Raw genomic sequence first — 19,531 nt, 5'->3', positions numbered from 1 at the left:
TCTATCTTTCCAACTCAATCAACCCTACCACTTGCTTTTCCTATGTTACAGGACATCTATATATTTTTTTTATGGGAGATATATGAAGGCTGGTTGACTGTTATTGGAAATTATGTTAAAAAAATTTAATTTCGCATCTCAATATATGAGTTATTAAAGGAAAAGTTTTTATATTTGTTTTAAGAAAATAGTCATTTGCACCTGTGAGAATTACATGACATCTTAAAAATAATGGAATGAATTATAAAGTTCTCATGTCATCATTTTGAGTTAACTATTGCATGATACATCTTGATGCTACTATTGTAATAAAAAAGACTTTACATGATATAATAGGGAAAAATGAAATCATATGTGTAAACAATACCTTTGTCTTTTAAGGTTCTAACTTGAGTTTTCGATAGAGATGACTTTATAAACATTCTAATTCTACCTTGAATTTTTTTTCAATGTAGATGGATTAAAATTTTTCAAGCTCTTTCACAACTTTCTTGTTAGAGAGTAAGAATATATCATCTCTCAACCAAGTGATCTTAATCAAATAATTGATGACTCTATATACTCTAATTTAATTTTCCAACTACTAAAAACGAAGATCACATAGAAGTAAGAACTTCTCACTAGATAAAGATTGTTTACTTGTGACTGCATGGTTAAATATAAGAAAAAGAACCAATTGCGAGAGTTAAAAAAACAAACAAAATAATTTTAGGCTAGAGTATATGATTACTTCGTCGAGATTAATTGAGGGAGTTTGAACAATTGTTCCCAAGTAAGTATCGTAAGTAGATGTTAAGAAATAAATAGAGAAGTTGGTAAGTTTGTTCGATTTTTTACCCAAATTGAAAACATCATCAAAGTGGAATGAATGAAGAATCATGGATAATTTTAATATTCATTTCCATGTTAAATTGTTTTTAATATATTTTTTTATCAAATTGAGTTTTTCTATTTTTTTTAACCAAATTAATGATGCTTAGAAAATCTATGCTTATTACGTTGGCAAACGATTTCAATTTGAAAATTGTTGGGTTATCTTAAAAAAAAAAAAAAAAACAACAACCCAAATAGCAATATGAGCATGCAAGCCAACAACAAAGGCCAAATAAAAAACAAAAAAGTTATGCCAATGCAACTCCAACTTTATCAACTCCATCAACCCCTAATTATGTTAGTTTATGAGAAGATAGTGAACCGTTGATTTTTTAAGATAAACCAATTGTTTAGAAGATTGCAAAGAAAAAACTTAAACATAGACAAAGAAAAGAGAAAGTTGAAGAGATAACTACATCAAATCTCTTATAACAATTCAAGGATACTCTAATTGAAATTGAGGAATAATAATAAATAAATAAATAAAACAACAACAACTAGACATGAAAGTTATGTTAGAGCAACAAGCTATAATGATTCAACAAGTAAAGAAACAAGAAGTGGAAAGGATTAAGAAAGAAGAAAACATTATTAAAATGAATATTTCTAAGTTAGATTCGATTTCTGCAACGTATTTTTAAAATAGAAAGTTAGAAATTATACAAAAAAAAAGGTTTTGGTGTTTAATTAACTTGACTGATGCATTGTTTCTGCTAATGTATTTTTAATTATATGTATTAAAATTTCTTGGTTATTTTTAAACATATTAGTTAGTGTTTAATTTTATATTGTTATGAAATTGATATCTATTTATAAGACTTTTTCCAAGTTCTTCTAACAGACAACAATAATTAGAATTAATTAACTTAAAAGATAACAATCATAAAGGGAAATAAAACAACATAAAAATACTAGAAAATCATAATAACATAATAAGTTAATGGCAGTGAAGATGGATGATTGATCAAGAATGTTAAATCATTTAGTGATTCACGCATGTTAAAAAAAGCATGTTATATCCAAAGATCTTGTGAATTTATCACTTCTAAAATTATAGTTAGTTCATGACAATGACCAATACATATCTCTCATTTCCAATGCATATAATCAATGCTTCATGTCATCCCTAGAAATCCATATCGCTCTCTAGCCGATAGTAATCAAGCAATATCGGTCTCGTTTGGTACCCTTAAATACTAATCACTAAAGACTTTTACAATTTCTTTGACAAGAGCTTTAAAATTTTCCATCGCAATGCTTTTTTCAATTCGAAGATATTCATCAATAAGATTTGCAGGAATATCATATGCAAGTATCATGTGAGCTCCAATTATCTTTTGAGGGTAAGATAAGCCAAGAACACCAACAACATTTATCCCTTTTTAAAGTATGGATTGTGAGCTTCATTGCATTTGTGATATGAATGAGAAGACGACAACTCATCCTAAATCTCCTTTAAAATTAGATTTTAGTAAATTTAAATTTTTTAGCAAAATAATCATTATATAGCTTTACTTCACCTTTCTTTTTATAATGGATGCTGATATTGTGATCAAGAACAAAGCCATGAGACTTTGTTCTCCACCCTTGATGATTTGATTCTTCTTCAGCAACCACCACAATAGCAATTAGGATACTAAACATAAAAGTGTTATTATAAAAATCAAAAGTATCTTAAAAACTAAAATTAGAATGATTCATGATCAACTTTAAGATAAATAAAGTCAAGGTTGTAAAGAAGAAAATGATGGAGAAAAATATTCAAGTATATAAGCATATTTATAGATGTATTTTTTTTTCCAAGTTTTAAAAAATCAAAATTTAAAATGTTGACAACTAATTTTTTAAAATTTTGAAATTCGTGGTTATTTTTTTAAAGCTTGAATCTTTTTTGTATTATGTCATTAATTTTATATTTAATTATGATAAATTTCTTATATTAATTGTATAATTAATAACATGATTATATCATATAGAAATTAATTAAATTATATCAAATATATTAAAATATAAATTTGCTTTTGCAACCCAGGAGATGCTAACAACAAGAAGGTGCCGCAATCCATGAAATCACTAAGGTACAGCTACTTGCGAACAAGAACGAGGTAACTAACTACCAATAACGGAAAGAAACTCCCCCCCCCCCCCCCGCACTTCACTTTCTTCTTCTTACCGAACATGAACACTGACAACTCGTCAGCAAAATCTGTCTCCGTCTGTGCAATCATCTTTCTTCTTTTATAACCAAAGTAAAGCATACATTCTACTAATAATTAATTCAAACTCAGAAGAAAATGCCTTCTTCTCCTAAATTCTTTCACTCCCGCCTATCACAACCCTCGAATTCTCGCAGATCAACGGTTCTGATTCTCTCTTGCCTTCTTATCGGGATCTCCGGTTTCATCTTCGGCCTCACTTCCTTTCTTACCTGCTCTCGCACCTACCGTTGTTTCAATAACTCCCCGCCGCGAACCGTCCGTGTCGTCTGGGGAACAAATAGCAACAAGAATGACAATGGTGTTGGAAACGCCCTCCTTTTGGATGGTGAGGAAAGGAGAGAGAGACAGAAGGTTATGGGGTTTGTTGGGATTCAAACTGGGTTCGGGTCAACGGGTCGGAGACAGTCCTTGAGGAAGACTTGGATGCCATCCGATCGACAGGGACTTCAACGGTATAGAGTAATTCTCTTTCTTTCTTTGTTGATAGCTATTGTTTGAATCTTGATAGGTTTTTGCTTATAGATTTAGAAATCACATTTTTAAAATGAGTTCTTGGTTTTCTTGTTCATGAATTAGGTTTTTTTATATATATTATTATTATTCATTGATAGCAAACAAGAACTCTAATAAAAGAAAGAAGAAAATTTTGATCTGTAACTGATGTTCTACATAATTTAGCCTTCAGCAAGAGGTCTCAAGTTTCTCAATTTCAATAGGACACAATATGCTAGTTATGAGTAGAGAAACAATTGAGGATTTGATGTTTTCTCACTAAACATGTTTTGAGGAGAATAAGATTTAAAAAAAAACAGAGAGAGAGAGAGATGCGGATGTGATCTTGAAAAGCAATATGTACATCATAGTTTAGTCGGATGATTTCTATTTCATACTAATATATTGTTGCTATTGCTGAGCTCTTGATCAACTTCCTTTTAGAAAACTGTGCTATATAGTTTCTTTTTTCACAGACTTTCGTTGTTCATGCTTTTGAACTTTCCTGAAAACTAGTAGCTTGTATAAGGCCTTTTCTTTGTATCATATTTTGGTTGTTTCTAAGTTCATTGGCTTGCAGGTTGGAAGAATCCACTGGTTTGGCATTCAGGTTTGTTATTGGTAGAACTAATGATAAATCGAAGACGGCGGAGCTCAAAAGGGAGATTGCAGAATATGATGATTTCTTGTTATTAGATATTGAGGAACAGTATAGTCAGCTCCCATATAAAACGTTAGTACTGATGATGAGCTGCATGGTTTTCTTACCTCTTTTTTTTTTTATCAAGTTAATTATTGGATAATTGTACTCAGCTGGGTTTTTTTTTTTTTTTTTGCAGGTTAGCATTCTTTAAAGCTGCCTATGCACTTTTTGATTCTGAGTTTTATGTTAAAGCTGATGATGACATATATTTGAGACCAGGTGGGTAAATGTGAAACTTTTTTATATTTGTTATTATTCAGTAGTATTGTTCTGGAGACCAACTTTCGTAGTACAGTTCCATATAAATCACATTGCTGTCTTTCAATATATCTTCAGATCGTCTTTCAACTCTTTTGGCAAAAGAGCGTGCTCACTCTCAAACTTATCTTGGATGCTTGAAAAAGGGACCGGTTTTCACTGATCCAAAGCTCAAATGGTAAGCTCATTTTCCTCTTTTGTTTCTTATTGTAGAATTGTTAGAGTATGAAAATGATATTTTTCTATATCTTGATGCATGAGTACAACATGTATATATACAGGTCTAGGATTAATCTAAATCCCTAGAATCAAGCTATAATTAAATGCATATAAATCAGCCCTGCAATCAGCCCTATAACTGACAGCCCTATATTTGACTTACTCTATTTAGAACAATAATCAATCCTATAATTGATTTACTATATTTACAACACTCCCCCTCAAGCTGGAGCATATATGTTAATCATGCCCAGCTTGTTACAAATATATTCAATCCTAGGACCATTCAAAGCTTTAGTGAAGATATCACCCAACTGCTCTGTAGTTTTGACATGACTAGTAGAGATCAAATTTTGCTGAATTTTCTCACGGATGAAGTGACAATCAATTTCAATATGCTTAGTCCTTTCATGAAAAACTGGATTTGATGCAATGTGAAGAGCAGCTTGATTGTCACACCATAACTTCATAGGAAGTGAACTACCAAGACCAATCTCATTGAGCAATTGCTGTATCCATATAAGTTCACACGTGGATTGTGCCATGGCTCTATATTCTGATTCAGCACTGGAACGAGAGACTACATTTTGCTTCTTACTTTTCCATGATACCAAGTTTCCCCAAACAAAAACACAATAACCTGTAGTAGATCTTCTATCAATTTTAGAACCTGCCCAATCTGCATCTGAGAAGCATTCAATATGAGTATGACCATGATTTCTATACCATATACCACGCCCTGGAGCTCCTTTAAGATAACACAAAATCTGTTCCAAGGCTGCCCAATGGGTGGTTCGTGGGGAAGCCATGAACTGGCTCACAATGCTAACAGGATATGCAATGTCAGGACGAGTCACCGTTAGATAATTTAACTTGCCAACTAATCGACGATACATCTCAGGATTAGCAAACAACTCACCATCTTCTGCTGTAAGTTGTGTGTTGGTGACCATTGGTGCACTACAAGGTTTGGCACCCAACTTTCCAGTTTCTGTCAAAAGATCAAGAATATACTTTCTTTGAGATAGAAAGATACCCTTCTTACACCTTGTAACTTCAATACCTAAAAAATACCTTAGCATCCCCAAATCTTTAGTTTGGAAATTTGCTTGAAGAAAGGACTTAAGAGCTGAGATGCCTTTACTGTCACTACCAGTGATAACAATATCGTCAACATACACAACCAACAAGATAAGGCCAACTTCAGATTGTTGGTAGAATACCGAATGATCACACTTACTCTTCTTCATGCCAAATTCTTGAATAACCTCACTAAATCGCCCGAACCAAGCACGTGGACTTTGTTTTAACCCATACAAGGACTTTCGAAGTCGACAAACCTTACTAGACTCCCCCTGAGCAACAAACCCAGGTGGTTGCTCCATATACACTTCTTCCTTCAGATCACCGTGAAGAAATGCATTCTTGATATCTAACTGGTGTAAAGGCCAATCATTAGTAGCAGCAATAGACATAAATAAACGAACAGATGCAAGTTTAGCCACTGGAGAGAAGGTATCAGAATAATCCACTCCATATGTTTGAGCGTATCCTTTAGCAACAAGACGGGATTTAAGACGAGCCACAGACCCATCAGGATTGACCTTGACAACATACACCCATTTACAACCAATAGTTTGTTTTCTTGCTGGTAAGTCTACGAGTTCCCAAGTGCCATTATCATCTAAAGCTCTCATCTCTTCTTCCATAGCAGCTCGCCAACCAGGATGAGATAAAGCCTCAACTAAAGTCTTGGGAACAAATACAGAGTCTAAAGAAGCAATAAAGCAACGCAAAGAAGGAGACAAATGTATATAAGAAGCAAACGATGAGATAGGATGAGTACATTGTCTTTTACCTTTACGAACAGCAATAGGAAGATCGAGACTAGGATCTATAGACGTAGGAGCTGGTGGAGGACGTGAGTTGTCTGGTGGAGGACGTCGAGAATACACTTGGGTGATGACTGGTTTTATGGGAATTGGGTCATTTGAGGAAGCATGGTTAATAGTAGTGGTAATATTGTACACTAGAATATCATCATTCTCCCCCTCACAATTATAAATTTTCAACATGGGAAAGAATGGAGTGGTTTCAAAAAATGAAATATCAGAAGACACCAAATAACGACCCAACTCAGGAGAGTAACATCGATACCCTTTTTGTAGACGAGAATACCCTAAAAAGACACACTTCAGAGACTTAGGATCTAGTTTGGACACGCCAGGCCGAACATCACGAATAAAACAAGTACAACCAAAAATGCATGGTTCAACTGGAAACAAGGAATGAGAAGGAAACAAAATAGAATGAGGCGTAGCACCAGCCAAAACAGATGAGGGCATACGATTAATTAAAAAACAAGCAGTCGAAACTGCATCTGCCCAGAACTGTTTAGGGACATTCATTTGAAAAAGGAGGGCTCTAGCAACTTCTAGTAAATGTCTATTTTTACGTTCTGCAACACCATTCTGAGGTGGGGTGTCAACACATGAAGACTGATGAAGAATTCCATTTTGTGACATATATGAATTAAAAGGCTTGGAAAAATACTCTTTTGCATTATCACTTCGTAAAATGCGCACAGGAACATTAAATTGAGTTTTGATTTCAGCACAAAAGGCACTAAATATAGAGAGTAATTCCGACCTGTTTCTCATTAAATATAACCATGTGACACGAGAATAGTCATCAATAAAAGTGACAAAATATCGAAATCCAGACTTAGAAAGTACTGGACAAGGACCCCAAACATCAGAATGTATTAACTCAAATGGGGACGCAGCCCGTTTATTAACTCTTGGTACATATGAAGAGCGATGATGTTTGGCAAATTGACAAGACTCACAATTTAAATGAGATAACTTTTGAAAATGAGGAAACAATTTTTTTAAAATGGGTAACGAAGGATGCCCTAACCGATAGTGAAGTTCAAGAGGTGTCATAGTACTGGAACAAGCAACAAGTTTTGGCACGTTCGGATTTGGCATTTTTGGGACAGTAGTTTCAAGCACATAAAGACCACCAGTTTCACGTCCTTTACCAATAATCTTCCCCGTCATAAGATCCTGGAATAAACAAAGGTCAGAGAAAAATAAGACACAACAGTTGAGAGCCTTAGTGATTTGACTAACAGAGAGTAAATTGAAGGAAAAGTTGGGCAAACACAAGACAGAGGATAATGAAAGAGATGATGTAGGAGAGATTGTTCCAAAACCAATAACAGAAGTGGTTGACCCATCAGCCAAAGTAACACTAGGAAGGTTTTTGTAAGGTTTAAAAGGGGAAAGAATACCTTTGTCACCTGTCATATGGTCTGTAGCACCTGAATCAATGACCCATTTGCTAGAGGATGACACAAGACATGTAGTGGGTTTACCTGACTCATCAATTGTAGAAGGATTGGACTTTAGTGAGGCTTGGTATTGAGTGAAGTGAGCAAATTCATCAGCAGAGACAAGCACAGACTTATCATTAGATGAAGACACTGTAGATACATGGCTGATTCCTTGAGTTGCAATATTAGCAACTTGGGCTTGCTGCTGAGGTTTACCATGAAGCTTCCAACAAGTGCGTTTAGTATGACCAGGTTCATTACAGTAATAACAAATTGGTTTGTTATGACCAGCATTTCTACCTAAGCCACCACCACTCCAACTGCCTTGAAAACCAGTATTCTTACGACTGCCTCGACTATCTCGACTTCCTCGACCAGCTTCATTTGAAGTTCCACGACTCACAAGGGCACTAGTGACAATAGGGGCAGATTGAGATCCCTCTGAACGCAAGACTCTTGTGAAGGTGTCACGAAGAGTGGTTATCTCCGGACTAGAAAGAATCTGTGTTCGAGCAGCATCAAATTCTGGTGGCAGACCTGCAAGGAAACTCATAACTGCCATTTGCTCACGTTGAGACTGCTGAGTTTTCACATCAGTACTAAAAGGAAGAAGAGAATTCAGCTCCTCGTATACCCGTTTAAAATCCATAAAATATTCAGTGAGAGACCTGTCTTGCTTCTCTGGGCGATAAAACTCCTTGCACACATCATATATACGAGAGATATTTCCTTTGCCAGAATATAAGAAAGCCAAATAATCCAGGAGATCTTTAACAAATTCACAGTGATTAACTAGACCAATCACTTCAGTATCAATAGAATTTCGAATCTGCAGGAAAATTCTGGCATCATCTCTCAACCATGCCTTCTTCGCTGCAGCATCAGATGGTGGATCATCAACAAGGTGATCATCTTTATCAATACTACGAAGATACACTCGCACTGTTTTGCTCCAATTCAAATAGTTGGTATTATTCAGTTTGTGCTCTGTGATTTTTGTTGTCATAGGAACAACATCAGAAATCACAGTTTGCACTTCTGTGTTCCTACCCTCTGCCATTACTGCACTCAAAGCAGGACAACCAACAGTAGAGAAAATAAAAAAAATTGTGACTCAATTGGGCCACACTAAAAGAAAAGAGAATCCTATGGCTCTGATACCATGTAGAATTGTTAGAGTATGAAAATGATATTTTTCTATATCTTGATGCATGAGTACAACATGTATATATACAGGTCTAGGATTAATCTAAATCCCTAGAATCAAGCTATAATTAAATGCATATAAATCAGCCCTGCAATCAGCCCTATAACTGACAGCCCTATATTTGACTTACTCTATTTAGAACAATAATCAATCCTATAATTGATTTACTATATTTACAACACTTATGTTGCAGACCATGGCTATATATAAACATGACAATTTCTAAATCAATCATGGTATTTTTTGTATTTAGGTAGTTTGAATCTTGTTCTTACTAGATTTAACATTGTATACATCAAAATTGAGTTGAAGTCACGTAACTGAAGCGATACTATAGAAGAAACTGTTTACTAATCAACAGCAATGCTGCTGTTCATGGAGCTGTTGCTGTGAAAAGTTTGTTCTTGGTACTTTACTTATCTAACTTGAATCTTACCTCGTGATTTGATGTTCTGTAGGATTAGAGTTTAATGTTTATGAGGTTTTGGAGTCTATTTGAGCTTTATTTTATTCCCAATTTTCTAAATTTAGTGCCATATTCATACAAAAATTTTATCCACTTCAAAGACTTATTTGGAATCATTTCAGGGTTTTCATCATCATGCCTTCTTCTTTTGGAGATTTTGGTTTACCCAAAAAGCACTGCATCAATACCACTAGGCTTAATAATCTCCAAAAGAATTAGTATCCCAAATTGTATATAGCCATGACTTTTGCAGTAATCATGGAATCTTGATTTTTGCAGGTATGAGCCACTATCCTATTTGCTTGGGACGGAGTACTTTCTTCATGCGTATGGTCCAATATATGCTCTTTCTGCAGATGTTGTCGCAAGTTTAGTTGCTCTCAGAGACAACAGGTTAGCTTGCTTATTACCTTTATCAGGACATCCCCTTGAGTGTTTGGCCAGTCTTGTAAAGCTTGTTTAAGATAAGTTATACAATAATGATTATTCAAGCTACAATTTTAGGGACATGGAACCAATTGTGAAGCTGTCCAATGCCTTTCAAGAGCTATTGGCTTTTTTGCCATTTTGGGATAAAGCTCATGCTTCTCTTATTTCTTCAATTTTTCAAGTTTTATCATGTTTCCTTTCTTTGTTTAGATGGTGCATGCACCATGTGAATATCCCATGTTACTTTGGAACAACAGCGGGGTGCTTTCCACCTCTTCCAAAAATTATTTATATGCATACTGTATATGCAAAGTATGCCTTCCTTTCCACTTGCATTTCAGTTCCTTCCCAACATAAATCACTTGCACATTCCAAAAAATAAAACCAAGCACACAAATGAATGGTTTGTGATGATGTAGTGCCAATATGTTGGGTCTAGTTATGATAGTAGCATCAAATGCAAGTAGATCCTGTCACAGTAGTCACTGAAATTTAGTGAAAAAATACTTCCAAGATATAGTTTCTTAACTTGTTTGTTTTGACAAGTTATGCTTCCTTAACTGGTATCCTCGTCAATTCCAAATTTAGTAAATTACATAAACATCCTTAATTATATATAAAATCAAACGTGAAAGCGTATCTTATTTTTTGTTTTTTCTCTGAACTGGCTGCAAACCAAGATTCATTTGTTTTCAAACTTTATTGACACGAGATAACTCTTTATTTTCCATCTTTTAACTGTATGCTGAAAAAACAATCAAAGAACTTAGTCTATTGTAATTAAAATTAGAGTTATGCTTTGTTTTATTGAAGAAATTAGAGTTATGTTATTGTCAGAAAATTATGATTGGTCAGAATTTTTAGAATTTTATATTGACCGCAATTTTATTACTTTTTTATGTCAGGGATTTATTTTTACAATGGACCTCTTTAGTCATTAGAACTCTTTACATAATCTTAATAGAAAACCTATTTAATTCCATGAAAATGTATCTGACTGTAACTTGCACAAAGAATGTTTTTACATAATTTATTTGTTAAATTAGATATTCCACTGTTTTTGTATTCATAATTTTTCCATGGCTTAAGTTTATATCATATTCAGTTCGCTCCCCTTCAAACATTGCTCGAGCTCCGCCACTGCCTTGGAACTTCGTTGATAATTGGCATGTTAAGTCATATTCAACCATGCTGTCACATGCTACTTGTGATGGTTATGAACCTGTCCACCTTGATTGTTTGCATCTAAAAGCAAGCTGACATTTATTTGCTATTTTGGATATCAGGGAATTTAAGTTTACACTGTACTTTAGATACTACAAGGTCCTGGACTTAATCTTCACCTGCCAAACCTTTCATTTTTACTCCCTGCCATGTATTTCTTCTCTGATCTATCTCAACTATCTGATTTTACAACACAAGGAAAATAACAGTTACAATTCTTGAAAACAAGAATTTGAAAACGAGGAGAGGGGAGTGGAGCTCAATATTTAGGGAGATGGTCTTGATTCAAGGTTGGGCTTGGGGAACCTAACCCAAAACTAGTTGTTATCTTGTAATTTAAACTTAAAGTGGCAGGCATATAGAGAGAATACGTTGCTTGTCTCTCAAGAACACATGCATTCCACACAATTCCTTGCTTTCAATTAAGTTTGCAAGCTTTTTTCACTGCATAAAAATGTTTATTGCTGTTTAATCTTTGTAGTTGTTATGTATGTTGGTTTTGACAAAATTCTTCATGGTAGAAAAGCAATTTCATTCAAAGAACCATGTCGTTGATTTACAATAAATAAATAAAGTAGCTGAAAAGGTTATTGTTCACTTCAAACAAACTGTATGATCAATCAAGATGACACAATGAGGCACAATGGATAAGTCACCCAAGAAAAAGCTGTGTTGGATTAGATATGAAGAAGCTTTTTTTGGTTGACTTAACCAGGCCCATCACCTGCTGAAGCTTGTTTGGGGCTTGGCTTGCTTCTGACCTGAAATAGCAAGAACATGCCTTGTTGAATGTACCATGAGTAGTCCCCTGCTTGCTTGTCTGTATACGTATGAACATGAAATGCCACGTTATATTTTGAAAATTGGCAGTAGACAATCATAATATGTACACTGAGGAACTTCTAGATTCAGATTCTCAACACATATTGGAGATGACTATTTCATTCCATGTAACACTGCCTTTTTTCTTGAATTATCAGTTTCCGAATGTTCAGCAACGAAGATGTTACAATAGGTGCATGGATTCTGGCAATGAATGTTAATCATGAGGATAACAGAGCGCTGTGCTCACCAGAGTGTACACCATCATCAATTGCAGTCTGGGACATTCCCAAATGTTCAGGTCGGTATCTTTATCGGCCATAAAGGAAACAGAATCAAAATGAACAATATCAGTATCACTCTCCGTAATTACTTTTCAGGCATGAACATGCACACACACTGATAATTTTGTTTCATTTCTAATGCAAGGAAAACCTGCCTTGCTTCAGATTTTTATGCAGAATTTGTCAAATCATTTTTATAAAACTGCATCATTTGATTTCTCACAAGATGGCGTGTTGAGTATTTTTCCACAGTCTGTAAACGTATATGTTCTGATGACGGCTATTAATTATAATGCAGGGCTTTGTAATCCGGAAGCTAGATTGTTAGAACTCCATCAGCAGGAGAGCTGCTCAAAGAATCCCACTATGGAATCTGATGATTAGCATTTTGGTTATCCTTTTCTTCCAAAGGATTTATGAATTGCATACTCCGTGAAGTTGGTAGTGCTGCTAACAGATACGTCTAACCATCTCCTTCAGTCCATCTTATTTTTTTTCAAAATTTTATACATTGTCACAAACCTTTTGGTAGGTTTAGACTATAGGAGATGTGAGAGTTATTGAGAGCGATTACGCCCTGTAAACTTCCATTATTGAATATACAGTCCCATCAAATTTTTTGACATCCGATTACTGTTCTTGAATGGCCATGTCATAAGCATAATGGAGCATGACTACATGGTTGTCTCCTTTTCTGGAAAAGAGAGGGTTCCCAGAGAATAAACAGGTTTTAATGCTATTCCCATGAATGTGCATTTGCCATCAATTTAGGATAGGACAACTTCTCAAGGGCTGGAACCGGAGCTTGAAACGAGGCGTCTTGTAACCTTGGAGAGCATTAGTGGGCTGTGGGCTAGGTCTTGGCCCATGAGAAGCTTACTCACTTAAGATAATGTTTAGTAATGTGGTAGGAGCTATTTTTTTAAAGTATTTTTTATGCGAAAATATCAAAATAATATTTTTTTTATTATTTTTAAAAATTATTTTTAACATCAGCATATCAAAATGATCCAAATAAAAAATAAGCAAAATTTTTTTTTAATTTCGCTGAAGTTTTTTAGTGGTATTGTAATCTGTTGCAAAGTTTTTTATTTCTTTTCTAATATTTCTGCAAAAGAAAAAAACAGAGGTATAATTACATTGTATACTTTAAGTTTATATTACAACACATGTTAATAGTTTTTTATATATATATTTTTAAATCATTTTGATGTGTTGATGTCAAAAATAAAATTTAAAAAAATAAAAAAGTATTACTTCAATGCATTTCTAAACGAAATGTACTTTGAAAAGCAGCTGCTACCACAATATCAAATAATATTTTAAAGAATATGAATTCACTATAAACTATCTAGAAACATATACTAAGTATGGATGTTTATATGTAAATTTTTAGTGTAAAAAAACAAAACTGTGCACTCTTCTTTTACTTTTGTCAGGAACATGTATTCGGAGGAGGTCAATATTATTTGGTGGTGGGGATTCTGCATTAAACTAAATTTATGGGGGCAAAGGTAACAAAAAAAAAAAAATAGAGGTTATGAGGGCAAATGTAACCTGAAGAACAAATTATGGGAGCAACTTCAACTGTTTTTTATGGATTTGGATGAAGGCAGTGTAGGCAAATCCAGATGTGCAAATCTTATATATATATATATATAATTCAACCAACTTTTAAAGCCAGAGAATGTTGCTCCCAGGCATAAGAAATGCACCATAGGTTAATGAGTAGTTACATTGATTGCTGTATTCCTATATTATTTCTTAGATGAAATGAAGGAGAAGGATTAGGGTTACTGTAGACTCCATACTCGCCTGATGGAGCTGAGACGTGTTCTGATAAAAGCACTTTTCGAGCTGGATCATGGTTTTGGGAGCCACAGCACTTGGTTACTTGCTTGTAGTGATGGCTTTGGAAATCAGAACATACTCAAAGTGAAAATCAGCTTGTAGATATAATGCCAAAAACTTTATTTTTTTTCTTATTTTAAATTTCTCGTATAGTCCCTGATATACTTGTTATAGATAACACAAACACATCAACTACTGAGAAAATCGTATCTGTTACTGGATGGAAAAATGTAAAAATCTTGTATTTGAAAGGAAAACACTCAAGGCGGCTAAGAATTTTCCTGGCCAAGCTAAGAACAGCAGACCATATTAATTATTTCCTTTTGCTGTCTCTAAGGTGTTATATGCTGACGCACCAGTTCTTAAACTCATGATCTATTGCTGTCATTGGGGCGTGTTTGCCATGTGCTCAAGCCTATCCACTCAATAATTTACTCAAGTGTTTGCCATGTGATACTGCGAGATGCCCTGTTGCTTTCTGCACTTCTTCTTTCTGGCAAACTCAAATTCTAACAACTGTCTTGACGATTGATACTCATGAACATCATTAGAAAGCGAAAACAACGTTCACTGAAAAAGACTTGTCGGTGGACAAATAACATGTCAACTTCTTTCCTCCCTGAAATACAGCTACAAGCACCATGCGATTGCTTCCCATTTTGTTTCGTTTCATCAAATGGGTGTCCATGTGTTAGGGGTCCATGATCGCTTCCCATTTGCCAGTGCATATTCACAGCAGCCATTCCTGTGGCTGCCTGAGAGTTAGCAGATCCTCCAGTTCTTACCCTGATATGTGCCAGGAATGGATGTGGTTCTGCATGTTAATAATAGAGTTACGTTCAGTTCCATTATGAAATAAAAATCAGATTTGTTGACAGCGGCAGGAAAAAACCATTCTATTGAATTGCCTGAATCTGTCAGAAGTCTTATCCCTATTTCCTGACGGGGTATGAGTTGCGTATAAATCTAATAAAACTTTCATATGAAAGTGAAACTCTCTTGTCACTCGTTTCTTTTCTCACGTGAAATGGAAAAATTCACATTTTATATTTTATGCTCGTGATAAAATTTATATATATATATATAAACACGGGTTAAACTGAACATCAGCCTCCAACGAAACTTTTCAGCCTAAATTACATCCTCTAGAATCAATCAATGCTAATTTTAGATTTCAAAAGGAGTGTAGTTGAAGTGAAGTATCATCAACAACAACAAACAGAACAATTAAGGCGATGATAACAAAGTGATTTGCAAATGATTCATAAAATAGTGGGAGTGGAGAGGAGGGCCACTGAACTTTGAAGGGAATTTATGACATTAGAGGCCTATGAACGAACGATGGAGCATTTGATTGGGCCATAAAACTGCCATCATGCCCAGGTTCTTTCAATTTAGACCTTGAGAAGTCAATTTATTTACCCATTATCAATTATCTTGTAGCAGTCCACTGGGGATATGGCCCGTGGAGATTGGTTTTTTAAGTCGGAGGAAGGAGGTGGCACAAAATGTCCTCGTTCATTGCTTTGCCGCCACCCTTTATTTTCCTGTTATTATTTTTTTTTTTCTTTTTGCAAATCAAGGTCTGTAATAGCAAGCTTTTCAATCATTGGAGCCCTTGGGCCATGGTCTCCATGGTTGTCCTTTTATTGTCAGTTCACAATTATTTTTGTCTTTTTTTTTCATTGTACCTTTTATTGTCCATGTTTGAACCTCGGATTTTCACTCTCTGTAAGAAGAAAAGAATGGAGTCTTCAGCTGTATTCTCTCTTGCTCCCTAGAAATGGTAAAAAAGAGAGGTGTGAGCTAACTCCAAACCCGATTGATGGCACTAACAAAGATGAGAGGATGCAAGTCTTGCGGTAAAATGAGGAAGGTAAACATTAAGAAGAAAATTATACTGTAAATTAAAAGAGATGCATGGGCATTTCACCATAAGGTGTGTAATGTTCACCGAGACACGAAATATTATGGATTGTATTGTTCCTCTGCGGTATAAGTTTCAAAAGTTTCAATTTAGTCCTACAGATTTTTTATTTCTTAGGTGTTTATGTTTCAAGACTGAAAATTTATTTTCCTTACGTTCAGGTCTCTTGTTGTAGAGAGAAAATAGAGAAGGCCACGAAAAAAAAAAGAGAGAGAAAGAGAGATTTTATATAGTCGTAAAAAGACTAATTTTAATGCTAATTAGTTTATTTTCAAAAGAAGAGTTTAATAAAGGGCATTCATGACACTAGTATCTTCTTCTCCGGCGTTAGAAATATTCAACTTGAAATCACAACACAGTACAACCTAAATTACTCTCCCGAGGCACGTTATATTTGACTGAAGCAGGCCTGGTTATTACAATTCCTTCAAGGGTTGACATTGCTAGGGTTTCTAGTTTTGTTAGCTTAAAACCAACTTCATGTATACTCTCTTTTATCACATAAGAAATGACTAGGGCTTGGCACTGGCTATATTCTCAAGTTCAAGCAATTTAATAATGTCAAGATTTGTTAGATGTCTCCTCCTAATCAGAGGAAGTTTCCTCACTAAATTCTTTTCATGTTAATCAGCCAACCACAAAGAAACAAATTAAGAAAGTACTAATTGCATTTCACACCAAATACAATAATTCCACAAGCTTGCACACACAAGAAAAGGGGAAGCCAGAATGATTGTGTTCTCTTCCCTCACTAAATGGGCATCACGTGCCTTTGTAGTTCCTCAATTACTCCATCATATGAGAGAGAGAGAGAGAGAGGGAGAGGGAGAGGGAATATATATATTCAGTACTGTTCCCTTGAGTTTTTGATTATCTGGAACTCTCTGCCCTTCATGATCAGTGATTCTTTCTTTTTCATGACTTGGATGACAGACTTCTTCAGATTTTCACTCGAAATTTAACCAAATGTTTCTTCAGTAGAAGGGATCTGTTGAATCTTTATTGCGTAGGGAGACAGCTATACAAATGAAGTAAATCTTAAAAGACTGTAAGAAAATGCCATCGATATATAAGAAACAATGACTGGACCAAAAACGGACTTGGGGACAAAACAGCAGACTCCTCATCCCTTTGTGTTATCATTCAATCTCTCTCTATCCAGAGAGGAATCCAATGTGCCCTTCGAGAGGACATTAAAAATCTTTGCATGCTTTTTATGCATGTGATTTCAGTTGACATTTATACCATTTCATGGCCCAACAAAGTGGGCTAACTATCAATTATCAAAACAGCTAGCTGCCTTCTTCTTTTTTAAGACATATCAGTTATGGCGGAGGCGTGAGGCTTCATAAATGATCGGCCTCTGAGTATTAGGGTTGTGACTTGAGAGAAAAAACGGGACCTGGCAAAATGGAGGAGCAATGCATGATAGCTAGCTGAACAGATGATAAATGGGTGTGTTCTTAGGAGCCCCACGTGTAGGCCTAAATGGGTGGGTCTTCCCTTCCCTGTGAAACATAGCAATCAAACAATCAATATATATCTATATGTGTATATATATATCAACTGGCCCTTCAATGTTCATATAGAACTGCAACCCATATGATTATTGGTGTCTGAAAATTACTTTAAATTTATCCATTCCGTACTATGTTGCCATTCGAGCTAAGGTTCCTCACTGACCAGACATTCGTAGTAATGGCATCCTCTCCTTAGGTCATATGGCATGTTAATGTTGGATCCTGGGAATTGCCAGATTCCAAGTACTATATAATGCACGTCTTGTTCACTGCTTGCTATCCATCCACGTACTCGCCACCTAATAATAATAATAATGGTCATGGAGAAACTAAAATTCGTGGATACCTCCAATTTTATCTCTTGTTTTTTTGTTGCAGACCATCATATATATACTCGCCCACTTCTCAAATGGAAGATTGGGAAATGACAGCACTAAGTGCAACCATTGGTCAAGGTTAATCACAACCTAGCTGTTGGGTTTCAAATCAAAAGCAAAAACAACAAAAGAGCAGCGCTGGCATTTCAATGTTCAAACAAAGAGATCATAGGATAAAAAGCAAATCATGGCTGTTCCTAATCCACGACTAGTTTCTGGGAGAGATAAGGATTGAGGATGGGGAACGATGCAGAAATTAACGGGCTAGCTCTCTATGAGAGACATACAAAAGCTTTGGAAAAGGATTCAACACTGCCATTACCATGTGACCATCACGTGTGTTTTTAATTTGCAGCTCAATGACAAAAGGTCTAGCCCACTTATGTCTCAGAATTCAGATAGAAATATGAAAACATTGTGGTCCAGATCAGAGAGGACAAAGCAAAATTGTAACTTCCGGCATGTCAAGCCTCCTTCCATGTCTTTTTCTTAGTCATGGATGAAGATTCTACTCAGCAGCAGAGATTGGTGTATACTAGCCTCTTTGTGATTAGATTATTAGTTGTCAGATGGATAACGGTTATGCGACCTAGTACTTTTTAGAATGTTCATTTTTATTGGGTTGCTGTGATAGAAATGCTAAGATCTTAGGTATCATTGAAAAGAATACTTGGGTTTTTCTATCGGGTAGTCCAAAGCTCCAATTTATTAGAAACTCATTTATTTTCAACCCTAAAAATACCTTACCAGACCACTACATTTAGAGCCACTCATCCAGGAGGTTCTCTATTGACTCGGCATGAGATGTTCTTAAAAATTACAGACTCATAGACTCTATACACCATTTTTTTTTGTTCCCATGTTTCATCCCAAGACATGCTCCTTTATCATGTGGCTTGTCTCCATGGATCGTCTCAACACTATGAATAAATAAAATGCTTTTCAAGTTATTTCTTCTTTAACATGTATTATTTATGGGTCGCAAACACGTGAATATTTATTTTTTTAGTGTCTTTTCTCTATTTTAGTTTAGAGTGTTATCACGAGCATGATTTTTATAAATTGACCTTCTTCAACATGACGTCAACTACTCCTATGGACATAAACATGCTTGAAAAATAAGAAGGGTTTGACGCATCTTCTTGCTCAATTAACCCTCTTAAACTCGGTTTACTTCATCTGGCATGAGAAAAATAATAAAGTATTTTCATAAAATTTATTGATCTCATCATGATATTTGCAAGGAACTTTTTAATTTGGTACAGTCCTGTTTAGTAAAACTTTAACCAAGGTTTCACATACCAGCTACTTCAGGGTCTATTT

General features: G+C 35.1%; 1 protein-coding gene across 1 annotated transcript; it reads left to right on the top strand.

Moving 5' to 3' along the window:
- Positions 1 to 3,003: 3,003 nt before the first annotated feature.
- LOC118043401 (probable beta-1,3-galactosyltransferase 14) lies at positions 3,004 to 13,158 on the top strand. The gene is made up of 7 exons (XM_035051371.2): positions 3,004 to 3,544; positions 4,165 to 4,317; positions 4,424 to 4,506; positions 4,624 to 4,723; positions 10,054 to 10,167; positions 12,408 to 12,550; positions 12,832 to 13,158. The coding sequence occupies exons 1-7, from the start codon at positions 3,168 to 3,170 to the stop codon at positions 12,915 to 12,917; spliced, it is 1,056 nt and encodes a 351-aa protein (XP_034907262.1). The 5' UTR covers positions 3,004 to 3,167; the 3' UTR covers positions 12,918 to 13,158.
- The last annotated feature ends 6,373 nt before the right edge of the window (positions 13,159 to 19,531 follow it).

Source organism: Populus alba, chromosome 1 (assembly GCF_005239225.2).
Source record: "Populus alba chromosome 1, ASM523922v2, whole genome shotgun sequence".
Lineage (NCBI taxonomy): Eukaryota > Viridiplantae > Streptophyta > Magnoliopsida > Malpighiales > Salicaceae > Populus > Populus alba.
This window is presented reverse-complemented; position numbering and strand designations above follow the sequence as displayed.

Bases quoted from the DNA above. Each gene is read 5' to 3' on its own strand.
- LOC118043401 (XM_035051371.2), top strand. From the start codon at position 3,168: ATGCCTTCTTCTCCTAAATTCTTTCACTCCCGCCTATCACAACCCTCG. The intron at 4,318-4,423 runs GTTAGTACTGAT...TTTTTTTTGCAG, and splicing joins AGTCAGCTCCCATATAAAAC to GTTAGCATTCTTTAAAGCTG. The intron at 4,507-4,623 runs GTGGGTAAATGT...ATATATCTTCAG, and splicing joins TGACATATATTTGAGACCAG to ATCGTCTTTCAACTCTTTTG.